The following is a 14761-nucleotide window of genomic DNA, read 5'->3' on the forward strand; positions in this document are numbered from 1 at the left end:
TTTTATTATCTGAAGCTTTTCCTTTCAACTTTGGATGAAACTGATTTTATATTTATTCTAACAACAAGAAACACAAATGCCAAAATAGCAGTCAACTTTTGTCACACAAATTTTAATTGTATATATTCATCTCACAAACTTTATTTAAGTACTGCCTAGGTAGAAACTGAAGTTTAACAATTGTTTTCTAGTGAGAACCAAATGAAGTTTGAGACCTTCACAGCAGCAAAAAGCCTCCGTGTTAGAATATCGAGAAGAATCCCAGATTAGTTTGGGAAAGGAAGCAATGACAACAGTTGTTGGTGCATGCATTTGTGGGGGCATGTAAAGAGAATTAGCTCCAAAGCGGCTGTTGTTCTTCCCACCTCCAAAATAATACTTTGCACTTCAAGAGGTAAACTGCCCACACAATTGTCAGTTCTGGAGGAAGATAAAGAGGAATGATTACTGAAGAGCTACAGTGGGGTGCTCAGTAAGGAACACCAAGGAGGAAAAATTGGTCCATCCCTCATCTTGAGAAAAATCAAAACCCAAACAAACTTGGATTTCAGCTCTGAAACACAGAAATCAAGATACTAAAGAGAGAACAACAGAAGTGAGAACTTCTTGTAGCAGTGAACATACCCACTGGACACAAGAAGCCTGAACTACTACATGACATCCCACTTCAAATACAGGTAACCGTTGGCATAGGGAATGAAACCTCGCTCTGCAGAAACACTGCTGGTACACACCCGTGTCAAACTGAATTACAGTAGCTTAAGTGGTACCTCTGGTTCTTGACAGTGTATCTAAGAAGTTTTCTGAAATGTTGCTATTTTTTCTAATTTGTAGATTGGAGAAAAACCATGAAGAAATGTTAATTCTGATGTATAAAGAACCCCTTATTTCCTAGCCTACTCTTTTTCTTTTCTTTTTTTTTCCTTTTACCCATGGACAAGTATGACTCAAGCTTCTTGCCAGTCAACGCCCACTCACCAGTCACAGGAATATCAGAAGCTGTATCTGCTGTAAGATTATTTCCTAACATTTTATCTATAGACAAACCTAGCTCTTCATACATTCTACCAACATCAGTTTCACCCCTTCCATCTCATTTTTGCTGTATTATTTTGCTAGCTCCAGTTCTAGTCCCATCAGTATCATGACATATTCACTTGCACCTATTTTTAAAGCTACCAAATATGTGACATTAGTTGTGCAATGATGGCTAATTATTTTATGCTTCAAAATATGAAAGAAATACACGCGTACGTGTGTCTACATATTTGTATTTAATCCTCCACAAAATCCTGCTGGTAAAAATGAGCCTTTGAAAGAATAGGCCCTATAAGTGTAAACATCTTTGTTGGATGACACTTCCATCTGCCTTTTTTACCACCTAGGCTATTATCAGCACATCATTACTTTCACCCCAATGCAAGTCCTACCAGCTAAGAAACGCACGAGGGATTTTTTTATTATCTGTTTTACTCAAATTACTTCAGGGAAAATAACCAACATACCTCCAGCTGTTTGCTGGCTTCTTCATTTCTCAGTATCAGGGATAACTTGGTGCGAAGACTCCGAAAGTGCATATCAATCAGCATGTTCGCCCGCTTTGTGGTTACATCGTTGATTGACTGAATTATTTAGAAAGAGAACAGTGGTTTACACATGGACTCATGAAACAAACCACTGCCAACGATACTGTAAGACATTTGTACTTACTAAAATAATAAGCTGGTGGTTTTCAGAATCATATGTTACAGAAAAAGCTCCAACTGCCTTTTTGAAGTCCTTATGTGCAGATTCTTTGGCACACCTAGGAATAAAAATGTTATATAGTTAAAAATAGTAACCACTGCATTTAAGGTTAACAGCCAAAAAGAATAATTCCTAAGTAAAAGAATGTAAATAAAGACTTCCAGGCTGTCCCTTTCAAGGCAGGTGTTATTTTATTCTGTTATCATTTATTTTACTGATTTTTCTTTCAATTGTTTTCACAAGAGTAGGATTAGAAATATTTCAGAAAATGTATGTGTAACTGTGAAATGACAAGTTAAACAAAACTACATTAAAAAGCTATAATCAGCAAGTTCAAGATTTCAAACACATCATGAACCAGTAAAATGTGTGATTTCATTGTAACCCCTGCAGCATTCTAAGAACGTTAAGCTCATCTCATGCTGTGCTTGGCTTCTCTAGGTTTCCTTTGTCCACTCACCACCAACTGAACTTGTGTATACTGTAACACTAACTTCAGAAAGTTTTAGTCTAACCTGAATTTATAACTCATTGCAGACTGAGTCAATGACATGCATCTGAAGAAAAGTATAAAGTGACCTGAATGTAAACCAGGGGAGTGAGTATTAATCTGACTTTTAGAGCCATATCCATATGGGAACAACACGCCCATGGTCTAGGAGAAAACTAGCTGGCTTTGTATCAGACTCTGGGAGGTTTCATTATTGTTCAGCTATTTCCAGAGACATCATCAAATAATAAGCTGACCAAGAATGGATTCAGATTAACCTGTGCACATCACTGAACAGCTGTAAAACTAAAAATCTTAATCTGTACCACACACAAACCTTAACATTTTGCAGAAAGTGCTTCCTCCTCCAGGACTAAACTGCAATTTAAAAATCATCTTTTCTATTTTTGAAGTATGACCATATCACTATTTGTAATTTTTACATTCTTATATTTCAGAAGGTTACTTTAGAGCAGTAAAAAGCATTTTTATTCGTCTTGTCTCAGGCTTAAGAAATTACCCACATTCTGAAACAAGTTATAAAGAAACGCTTGTACTTACATTTGCCTTAAATCTTCAGGAACTGCCAGTTTGATTTTATGAAAAGTATCTTTTGTTGCGGGTTTATTGGGGTTCACAGATCTCAAACGCTCAATTGTGACAATTTCGTTGTATGTAGCATCACAGGCTGCATATTCTATTACGTAGAACTGATATAAAAATAATAAAATCATCCAAGCCACATATTTTATGACATGAGTGAGCATTACACTATTAAAGAAAAGTTACTTTTGTTAACTGTACAAGTCAAATTTGACTTCTCAGGCTGAAGTTAATGGTAATTGCAACTGTCCTAATCAAGAAACTTAAAAAATGAAGAGAGATTAGTTCAAACCACAGTGCACATCAACATATAAACAGGAAAGAAAGAAAAAGAAGTAAGTAAATATAAAATATATATATGTATATATGCATACTCCTACCTCACCCTTTATCATTCTCACTTTAGCCAACCACCAACAGCAGGGTTCTTTCTCATTTGCCCTGGAATAAACCTAAACAAAATACATATATTATGTTCTTAAAAGACATCACAAAAGCTGACACTAATATGATCAGGAACTCCGTAAGAACTAAATCCAGCAAAACATCTTAGTACATGAATTCTCTGAGCACAACATAGAAAGCATGTAACAGCAAGACTGTATAGATAAATAATAATAAATAATACAGTACCCAATCTACTGGTATTTAGCTGCTTCAGTCTTGCATAGAGTCAAAAGAGATAATTCAAACTTTTACACCGGTTAATATTTAATCAACAGTATTTCTAATTGTGTCTAGGTCTGATGAGGTCCTACCAGTGACTGAGAGAGCACACACATCTATGCTTCTTTAGCACATATATGGTATTAGCCACATCCACATTACAGAAGTTTTGCCATTTTCTTATCTTTCAAATTAAAAACTTACAGAGCATGCAAGCAAAATGAAAATCTTAAAAGTTCTCTTTCTTTAAATTAATTATAAAAATAAACAGATATTGCAATTTTATAAATTAAGGAGGTTTTAGGAAGGTGCTGCTTTAAAGTCTCTATATACACAAGTATTTACACATACACATATATTTCCATGTTTTATGTATACACACATACAATGCAAATTATCTGATTCAGCTTGAAGCTTTGGTAACAGAGACATTATTACCTTACAGCTTAAGAACTAGAGTTCATCACCTATTTATGAATTAATCCAGTTCTAATAAAGGACTGATCTGTAATCAATGCAACACTGATCACGTTTGTAAATCAGCATATTTGTAACTCAGCATGGAGGACACGGTACATGGACTTTACATGGCCTTTTGTGGCACATGGAATTTGCATGGTTTACAACTGTCAGACTCTGAGTTTGGTGATGTGCCTGACACCGTGCTTTCTGTAGTACTTAGAATCAAAAAAGGTGACAGCACCTAACACGGAAGCAAACCTTCCAGTGGCTTGGCTATCACTTTTCACAGTGAGTTCTCTCACTTCTCAAGACAAGAGCTGTTAATGGAGCATACACACCTCTACTTCATCGCTTTCATTTATATCTTTATTATAGCCTGCAGGTGGTGGGAACCTCACATCATGGAATGGGATTTGTCTCTCTGGTTGCCAGCTACAAACAGAAACACAGTGAGTGGTCTAAACATTTTCATCTTGTTTGTAAAGAGAAATCAAACATTCCTAATCCATTAATTTTACATTTTCAAATTCTGTGGAGCTTTAGGTCATATATGCATTAAAGGTAATGTGATCCAATGTATACATAAGAAAAAACACATCTAAATAACATCTGAGGTGAAACGCTGATGTCACCTGCAGTCTTTTGAATCTTTCAGCAGAAGTTCTCCCTCTATATACAGTTACAGGTTTTAACCTCGACATTAGAAACACAGATTAAAAAACATTTCATAACACTTCCTTCAAAACAAGCCTGTATCTTCCTTTTCTTTGGTTCTACTACAGGTTATGAAAACTTGATCAGTATCCAGTCTAAATACAGTTTTAATTTTCAGTTTCTTTAATGAACACTGGATAAATTTGGTTTCTAAATTAGAAAACTGGTATTCATCACTTATCTACAGAACAAATTTTGTAATACTGTAATCTTCTAAAACTAAGGCAAGACATTCACATGAGAAAGTCATGAGACTTACTGAAACAAGGGTTGTCATCATGTAAATTCAGTAACAACATGATTATCTTCCCAGCAAAACCCATGTTACTATAGTTTTGCACTTAAAAGTATTTAAACCATTAAAAGCATTTATATAGAAATGCACAAAATAGTAGATACTGAATACAACTTTAAAACATGCCAGCAGCAAGTTTAGTGTATCTAAAAACGCTTCTCTGCACTAAGCCATATTTAGGTTAATCACATGCAAGGTTGATACTCTGTCATTTACAGGTACAACACCAGCAATACACTTACTTGTTTTCAAATGAAACTGTTATTGAATCTTCATGCACATCCTTTACAAATGCCTGTGGAGGAAACCAAGTATAATTATGGTATGCTTCTGGACATTTTGACAAATAATTTTAAACCTGTAAAACACCTCCTTTTCACAAATATTGATGAATCTCACAATGTAAGTATGTTTTAAAGTCAGCCTTTTAAATTTTGCAGTAGACTTACATAAAACACACCCTGAAAGCTGATAACCTCCTTGGGTTCCTGACTGCCAGTGCACTGATACACAAACAGAATGCCCAAGCTATGAAGGCATTATTCCTACTTTATAGAAGTAACACCAGAGATTAGTAGAAAATGACAGGATCATTCAGGAGTTAAAAATGTTTGATTTTATAATCACATGTAATGTACAGACAGGTAAAGAAATTAAACATCAGTATTCCCTAAAAAACAAATGAAACCAAAGCCCACAAAACCTCCAAGTCCTGTCTCTTCTCTCTTTTACCTCAAAGTACATTTGAACACTGCACTAGCAAAAGTCATCTATATCAAGTTCAACAGAATCTTCCCCATATTTACTTTATCACACTTTAATTCTGTAGAGCACAAACTTTAGATAAATGCCCTGCAGAATTCCTTCCCTTTTTTCCTGGGGAATGGACAGCAGTTGTGCTCTCCCATGCCACCATGAAGCAGAGGACAGAACCAGAATTCAGCACTGAGGGCTTCTCCTGCCTTATGCACTCAATTGACTGATGTTTGTTTGATCAATGTTTAGCTTAAAGCCCCAAAGGTTTCCCCCCCCACTCCCCATCTACAAAACAGCAAGACCAATACTCAAAGAACTTTGGGATTTACCAGTGAAAATATTTTTATTAGCCTCAAACGATGGAGATCACAGGTTAACCAGGGATGAAAAGATTGTGGGGTCTTTTTTCTTTATTTTTTAAAGTACCTCTATGAACTTCTGAAACAAGTTGCTGAAGTGCTGAGTATTCCACTAACATTAGTCCACACATAGTATCACTGCAAGGTAGGTAGATAAAAGCCCATGAGCAAGAAAGAATAGAGAAGTTCGTTCTCCTAATGGAGATCCACCTTAGTAGATCAAAAAATTCTCAGGAAATTGAAAATAATTTAGCAGCAACTACAACTTCTGTAGAAGAATTAGTTAATGAAGTATGGAACATTTTATTATTCTCCATTTTATTATTCTTGCCCTTGCAAGTTTCTAAGACAAGAAGAGATCTTATCTCTTACAAGAAAGTAAGCTTCTCTTATATGGAACCTAAAGGGTTTTTAAAAAATTACTTTGCTATTTTTGCTTTATAAAGTGTTCCAAAGTATTTCCTGAGTTGCAGCAGTATCTCAGTATCAAAGAAGAGCAACACCTGATGATTGATACAGAGTTCCAAGAACTGGCTATACTAAAATTAAGTGGTACATGCACATGAACATCATCACTCAGAGTCATTCAGTACAAGGAAGAAAACATCCTCCAAGTTGATAACTGAAACATAACCAACGCCACTGTGAATAGAAGTCAAAGAAAGCCACAGTGACAACAGCAAAAAATTATTTTACACCTTGTTCACCTCTCAATAATCTTAAAAACAAGACTATTACTGCTAGCAAGCCAAGGAGACTTAAAAAAGTCACCAAAAGTATTTGCATAATTACGTATTTCAAAATTCCATATTCCTCCAAAGAGGATTACAAGCACAGCTGATGTTTTTCAATGACATGGTGTAAAGAAGACTTAAGACCATATCTCAAGATCATGTTGATAGCAGTACAGAAATGGTATTTACATAAAGAGGCAACAGAGCTCTCAGTTGATCATTATGGATACTGAACATTTAGCTTATGTTTCATATTACGGTGTATTCTGTAAGAAGATTCCAGAACTGGATATGCATTTGAACAATACAATGGTAGTCCTGACACATTTCACAACATTACACATATCACCTTCAAAGGCTTCACCCACATTTCTTCCAATGGCTGTCATGTGCAACTTAGAAGCACCTATTCTTACAGAGGCAGCTGAAATGATGCCTTTAATACCTGAAAAACACTATGATCACTACCAGAGATTAGGTATGGCTCCTTTGTGCCACAAAGTGGACAAGGATTAACAGTAATACTTGAGTATGTAAAAGCAGAGATTATTTTACAAAGCAAATTCAACAGAAATGATACCAGCAACACTTAATAGCCTTCAGGAAAACAGGTAAGAGTAACACAAGCCATGCCCTAAGAAAGAATTTGTTGATACTTAATTTTCCTCATATTTATAAAGTGTCAAAAAAATCACCTTTCCTTGTATGAAAGATACTTTGGGAGAAGTTATCACCTGTGGTGATGAAAACACCAAAAGGTGTCCTAAACAGAACTCTGAAAAAATGACAGGAAATGGCAGAAAAATTCACAAGCATAGCAGCAAAGAGCAAGACTACATCTCATATCCAGAGAGAGATGGAAGAGAGCTCCTAACATCCAACTCATCTTGAGCAGAATCCTAGGGACTACAGCAACATACCTAATTAAAGGTAATAATGCTAAAACCTACCATTAATAAGTAAACCAGGATGTGCAACAAATAAATTTAAGTTAAGCTGAAGACTAGCCTGGACCTTCAAACAGTTTAGCAATTAGGTTATATGGAAAAAGTAAAACTTGAGACACACAGCTGGCTGAAAGAGGAATGAACTACGCTGTCTTGTTTAAACTCTCCTTAAACAGTTCTTCCACATTGCTTTGGTCACAACCCAGAAACCTGAGGGAACCTGAACCAGGAACATAGGTTAAAACGTTGACCTAACACAAGTAGCATCAATACAGACACTGTCAGGGAAAATTACAAATCTGAATTTCTTTAGCTTACACCAAGTTCAGAAGAGTCAACCACAGAAACAGATGAATACCTGTTTTTTACTTCAGCCTGGCCAAAAACACTGATGTCATAACACTGTGGTTTGTCTTTTAGAGTCTTGCAAAATTACAAAAGTTCATTGGAATAAGCTTTTAATTAATTAGAAAGTGAACAACGCCTTGCCAAATATCTAACTGCAAGTATGCAATATATGAAACACTTCTGCACACCTCCCTGTAATATTTATCCTTAAAAACAACCATTCAAAATAAAATAATGACTATTAATAGTCCTTAATATTTGGTTGTCTAATCCTATCTATCCAGAGAAAGGGGTTTTCCTTGTTTTTCAGTTACTTATGACACAGAAAAATGTCACATACTTATCACATCAGTTTACCCTTGTCTGTACCACACCATTATCTCAATTTTCCTCCAATATAAATACTTAAACAGATCTGTGGTACAAAAATGTATTTGGACTCTCTAGCACTATATATTTCAATTTGTACAATTCCAAGAAGAAACAGAAAAGGTCTGAAACATTTCTAAGTTTTACTTAAAAATCTAGTATTTAAGCAGGAATGCCTTTGGAAAACCAAAATTAATGCTTATCAGAACTGCTTGGTTGTCTTGTTTTTGCAATACCTGTGAAATTACAGGTGACTCTAAAAAGAAATGAAGCCTGTAACACCATAATCCAAATTCACAGACACAGGACAAGCCAGCCCCAGATGTCAATAAGGTAGAGAAGAGGCTCTTGTCTCACACAAAGTATCACAAGAAATACAATAATCATTCATCAGCCTTTTTTAGATAAAGAGCATAAGTAGGCATGGAAATTCAAACATAAAGGTGCACATGTGTGAGTTTAAAATGCACCCCCCCCATGAAGGGACGGAACAGTGGCTCTGATGAATTTAGACACAAAGATGAGATGTCTTAAAAACAAAGTGAAACTGGATGGAAGCAAAATGAGGTAGGAGGACATTGAAAGACTGCAGCAGCTGAGATACCACTATTGCTAACAGAAGAAATACCAAGAAAGAGTACACAAAAAATTATCTGTGAACAGAAGCACATTTTAGAATGGCAAAGGTTGATTCTTCTCTAATGTGGAAAAAAAAAATCACATGTGATAAGTTTTCTACACCAAATTTGACTCTGAGTCACATAAACCATCTCAGTTCTCTCCATGCTTGAGATATAATTAAGTAAAAAAGTTTACAGCATGGCATTTCTCAAACACATAAGCATTCATGTTTTAAGAATGGTTACATGCTGAATATATGGTCTAAATTTTACAAATTATTTGTTAAAAAAAGAATTATTGGAAACACCAGCATATATTTTATTTTTATGCTAAATGGAATGACAGACACTTCAAAGGAAAAAATAAAGGCTTCAGCTGCCATGAAATTTTGTTGCTTTTTTAAAAGTCTGCTCACATCATCAGATGTGAGCATTGTCAACCATTTTAATAAAGGAGGATAATTAACTGTAAGAAGGTAAAGTAGGGAAAATACGCTTTTTAACATAAAAAAAACTATGTTGATAACAAACGTGCATCTACTGTTAGTGTAACAGTTCTGTAACATTTCATACCTGTTGGAAGGAGAATGTCAAAAGGGAACTCGGTGGATAATCAAGTCTGAGAAAGGCTGGACATACAAAGGAACAGAATAGGGAAAGAAAAATAGTCACAGAAATGGTCACCAGACGAGGAAAAAGGGTACAGGCAGTCACCTTCAGAAGGGCTGGGCAGACAGGCTTATGAATGTACAGAGACTGGAGATACTGGCTGAGGGTGTCTGTATGGAACAGTGAAAGAAAAAAATGGATACAGAGGGCCACAGGAACAGTTGCTAACAGTGAAACCTGGAGTAATAAAGTAGTAAGAAAGATGAATTATTTTATCAGTTGTAGCTTCAACGAAGTTATCTATAAAACCAAGCAAACAACAGCAAGGCGCTGAAACTATTGGGATAAAAAGTGGAAGATTTTCACAAGGTTATAGAGCAAGAAGTGGCAAAAATTGGGTTACAGACAACATATAGATGTTAACAATATACACTATTCCAAAACTGTCTGCCTCATAAACAGGATGGTTTCCATCTTTAGCAGAGGACACAAGAGAGACTCACTCCCAAACTGGAGAAAAAAAAAAAATCAATCCCATGTTGGAAAGGCATCCAGCATGTCCCCTTTTAGAGGCAAATACCTAAAGCTAATCCCAAAAAGATAAGACAAAGGCTGTCTACTAGTCCTCTGTGAATGAGACAAGAACTTCAAAACCCAATTTACTACTCCTATACAAGAAAAGATATGAGCAGATATGCCCTAATACTGCACACCTTCTAGATTTAGTTACTTGGCAGTGAGCTGCAAAAAGGCAGTTCCCACCCCTTGGATTCATAGTCCTGGTGGTTTGTTGGACCAGTCTTCATAACATAAATAAGGAAATCTAACATTTTCTTTCCAAGGATTCTGGGCCCAACCACATAGCAAGTCATGACTAAGCATCTCTAGGTACCAGATTGTCAATTATCCCTGAATCATGCCCATTGACTGCACTGTGCTTTCCACTGAATAATTCATTTTAGGCAAGGAGGAAAAAAATCATTTAAGTACAAAGTATTCACTAAGCAGCATTTAAATTCCATTCAAAAGAACTAGCCTCCACTACAGCAGTCACATCAACACTCTCCAGTATTCCAGTGCACCTGACCAGGATGAAATTTTAATTAAAATCTTACAGCTGGGTATGAAGGCATCCTCAAACCATCTCCTATGTTTTGTGCAGAACATGAATCCTCTGGATATATCTCAGAAAACACTGGTTTATTACTTTTAGCAGGGCTTAGATGGGCAGTTTTGTACCGTCAACATCCAGATGCTGCTGGGTACAGTCAAAAATGCTCAGGTCCTCCAAGAGACCTGCAAGCAGGATATAAGAACCTGAAGCCACAATTAGGTGCCTACTTGAGCCACGTAGTCCCATCCTGACTATAACAGCCACATACTCCTCCCCTTCCATGTCTTAGTATCAAGAGAGGAGTATTTTCCCAAAAATTTACATATTCTCATTAAGATCTTCAGAATTATTCAAAGCCAAAGAAATCTTCACCAGGTATCAGTAAACCATGAGACTGAATAAAATAACTGTTTTGGTTTTGATGTGTTTGAAACATTACTTCTGTTGTAAATCACTTCTCAGGAGGCTGCTTAAAGAAACTTTTTAAATGAAAAAAGTAAAAGCATCTTGCAATTAAATTCACACTTGACATCACTGCACACTTCTTGTTATGCTGGGTCAACATTCATTTTTTACAACCAAACTGCCCTCCTATAAGATCGGCATAAAACTCGCAAGAAAATATTTTGATTAATTACTTTGTAACAGAGTGATACTCAGACATTATGATGAAAGAAAAATCTGTAACTAGAATTCAAGTAATTCAAACTACAGGAAAACTAGAGGAACACTGATGGTTTACACTTAACACTATCGCATGAGGGTGTAAAACAACTCCCACTTTTTTATTCTTTTTTAAAAAAAATGTTGCATTTATCTTAAGTGTGATGCTCCATCTAAAGAGGTAGTTTAGGTGAAGGCAGATAAATCCATATGCCCATTTTTCCCTTCAGACAATTTAACCAAGTCTTCTTGCTTAGCGATTAAGAGGAAACAAAAAAAATTCCTGTCAAAATTTCTAAAAGTTAAAGGACAAACATAACATACAGCTTGGGGTAATGTCTGAGTTAAAACTTGGTTACACTAAATCATGAATAAGCTTCCATGAACATATGCTCAAATGAAGCTTTCACCTACACGCAAGGATGAAAGGGCCCCATGGTATCAACTTGAACATAAACAATGTAAGTTCCAGAAGCTTTCAATTCTCCCAGGTTTCTTCGGTAATATGTATGACTAAAGAATGCACCATGTCATTATTAACATCATCTTTCACATCAGTGTGTAACTACTCTAATTTGATAACAACCTCATTAAAAATTCCCCTGTGCAATGTATTTACTCCTTCTGCTTCTTTCTGACCAAATACTGTACCTTTAAAAATGTAAACCCGATTTTTAAAAGTGCTAGATTATTTAATTCCAGGAATATACAGATCTAGAACTCTGACTACAACACTGTGAGCTCACAGGATGCTTACTTGCCACTAATTTGTATCATACATACTTTAAAAAAATATATATTATTTCCAGAATAAGATACTAGCACATGTATTTTAAAAATAACCTTTTAAGAGGTCTTTTTTTCTTAGAAAAACTCAGAGGTGTTGGAACTGTATCATTTGGATATCTACCTGGCTTACCCCAGGAACATGTGAGTGTGAAACTCTACCCGGTCCTTCATTGCTAACATAAATATTGGATGTCGCACAATAACTAGGCCCAATTTTTAAAGTCCTAGGAACATTTAAACCATGGGAGACTTGCAGAAACTGATCCATGGCTGTTCCTGGTGTGCTGATAACAGATCAATGCTAGTAGGCCCAAACCCACCATATCTGAATTTTACTTTCTGTAAAACTACAAATGATTCCATATTTACAAGCTGATTAATACAACCCAACTCATGCAAAGCCACACAATACTACACGGTATTAATAAAACATATTCAGCGCTCAGAAAATATGTTCAAATCTCAGTGATGGCTTTATTAAGCACAAGGGCTTGGAAACAAACATGGAATGCCACTAAGTAATTTCAGTAAGAAGTACATTTGATAACTACGTGAATTTAGCGACTCAGCACAGATATATTTGGCCAAGCAATGCTCTCTTTATTAACACTAGGCAGCTTCCCCTGGCATGGCATTAGGAGCAAGAATCCACCACAGCATTTTATCAGGAATGTGTATTAACGAGGGCTCCCCTCCTCCCCGCCTTGCAGGCCGTGCTCATGCAGTGCGGCTCTCCTGGAAACCCGGACGGCGAGAGAGACTTTCCTTAAGTAGCGACAAAAGCTGAGGATTTAGCAATTAATGCCCCATCCCAGCGCTGATCCTCGCTCAGCGCCGGGACAAGGCGGCCCCGGGCGCCCCTTCCCACAAAGGAGGAAGGCCCGAGGCCTCCCCGCTCTCCCTCCTTATCGGGCCTCGAGTCCCCTCAGCCCCGGCGGCCCCCGGCTCGCTCTCCACGGCCACCGCGAGGGACCCTCCGCGGCCTCCACCCCTGCCCGGTTCTCTCTCCTCCTTCCTGCCCCGGGGCCTCCGCTCTCCCTCAGCGCGGGGAGGAGGAGGAGGAGCCGCCGCCGCCTCCTCCTCCTCCCGTTGCCGTCCCCGCTCCCTCCTCTGGGGCCCGGCCCGGCCGCGAGCACCCGGTACCTTGTAGAAGGCCCCGTTGGAGCCCCGCACCTCCACCACCAGCTCCTCCATGTTGAGCGCGGTGCGGGAGACCCAGGCCCGGCGCCGCCTCCCTTCCCTTTCTCTGTGCCGGCGCAGGCGGGGGAGGAGCGGTGTGTGTGTGCGGGGCGGGGGCGCTCGGTTCACGCCGAGCCCGGGGGTGTGGCCGCCCTGGACGGGAGGAAGGGGGGGGGGCGGGGGGGGGGCAACGCCGAGGGCTCCGCTCGGCGCCGCCGCTCCGGGCCCGGGGCCGCCGGAAATGAAACCGAAACGGCGGCGGGCGGCGCGCGGGGGGCGCGCGCGGGGCGCCCGGTTCGCACGCGAGCGCTCGAGGCCCGCGTCACGTGACCGCGGGAGGGGCGGGGCGGGAGCGGGAGCGGGACCGGGGCCGGCGCGCGCCGCTCGCTCGCCCACCCGCCGCCGCCGCCGCCGCCGCCTCTAACGGCCCCGCGCGCGCGCAGCCGCAGTGGCGCGGGGCGCGCGCGAACCCGGCAGTTGCGGGGCCGAGGTCCCGCCTCTCCCCCCCGCCCCGCCCGGCGCGCGCCGGAGTGACCGCCCTGACGGCCAATCGGGTCGCGTGGTGCCGCGCCGCGCGCCTGAGTGACCGGCGCTGCTGGCCAATCAGATCGCGCGGCCTGGCCGGCGCTGGTCGGGATGCGCGGCGCCCTCAGCCAAGCCCGTGTGGCGGCGGGTGTGTGTCTGTCTGTGTCCGCGTCCCCGTGTCCCTGTGCCCGGACCGGCCCGGCCCGGGGCCGCGCTCAGGCAGGGGCGGCACGGGTGGTGCGGAGGCCCCAAACAGCGCCGAGTAACGGCCCCGGGGAGCGATGGTCGTGCAGAGCCCGGGGAGAGGCGAAGGGAATGACGGGCCGAGCAGCGCGGGGGCTGCTGGGATGGAGTGGGACATGGCGGCTGGGGTCTTGGGGCCTGGGGTAGTCCCTGAGGGGCTGCCTTGGCGGACGGAAGGCTCAGCCGTGCAGTGGGCTCTGCCTGCCTGGCCATGGCCAGGAGTTAACAAAAAATGTGAATTGAACACACACCTTGGGTCCTTTGTGCAGTTTTGGGCACCACAGTGTAAGAAAGAGCTAGAGCTGTTACTGTCCAAAGGAGGCCACGAGGATGGTGAAGGACCTTGAGGGGAAGCCGTGTGAGGAGCGGCTGAGGGCACTTGGTGTGTTCAGCCTGGAGGAGACTGTGGGGAGAGCCGATCGCAGTCTGCAGCCTCCTCACGAGGGACAGGCACTGCTCTCGGTGGTGACTAGTGACAGGATCTGAGGGAATGGCCTGAGGCTGAATCAAGGAAGGTTGCGGTTGGATAT

General features: G+C 40.3%; 1 protein-coding gene across 4 annotated transcripts in view; it reads right to left on the reverse strand.

Annotated features, from left to right (window-relative positions):
• Nucleotides 1–13629, reverse strand: part of FMR1 (fragile X messenger ribonucleoprotein 1) — a 31118-nt gene extending 17489 nt beyond the window's left edge. For 3 of the 4 annotated variants that reach the window (XM_069015473.1, XM_069015474.1, XM_069015472.1), the window contains exons 1-7: nt 13428–13565; nt 5219–5271; nt 4306–4399; nt 3220–3291; nt 2798–2946; nt 1711–1804; nt 1506–1622 (exon numbers count right to left, since the gene is read on the reverse strand). In XM_069015473.1, coding sequence (XP_068871574.1) covers nt 1506–1622; nt 1711–1804; nt 2798–2946; nt 3220–3291; nt 4306–4399; nt 5219–5271; nt 13428–13478 — 630 coding nt within the window. In that variant the 5' untranslated portion in view covers nt 13479–13565. Of the gene's footprint in view, nt 1–1505; nt 1623–1710; nt 1805–2797; nt 2947–3219; nt 3292–4305; nt 4400–5218; nt 5272–9682; nt 9739–13427 lie in introns of all 4 variants that reach the window. The other variant, XM_069015475.1, reaches the window with a different exon arrangement.
• Between the last annotated feature and the right edge of the window lie 1132 nt (nt 13630–14761).

This window comes from Aphelocoma coerulescens, chromosome 4A, assembly GCF_041296385.1.
Source record: "Aphelocoma coerulescens isolate FSJ_1873_10779 chromosome 4A, UR_Acoe_1.0, whole genome shotgun sequence".
Classification (NCBI taxonomy): domain Eukaryota; kingdom Metazoa; phylum Chordata; class Aves; order Passeriformes; family Corvidae; genus Aphelocoma; species Aphelocoma coerulescens.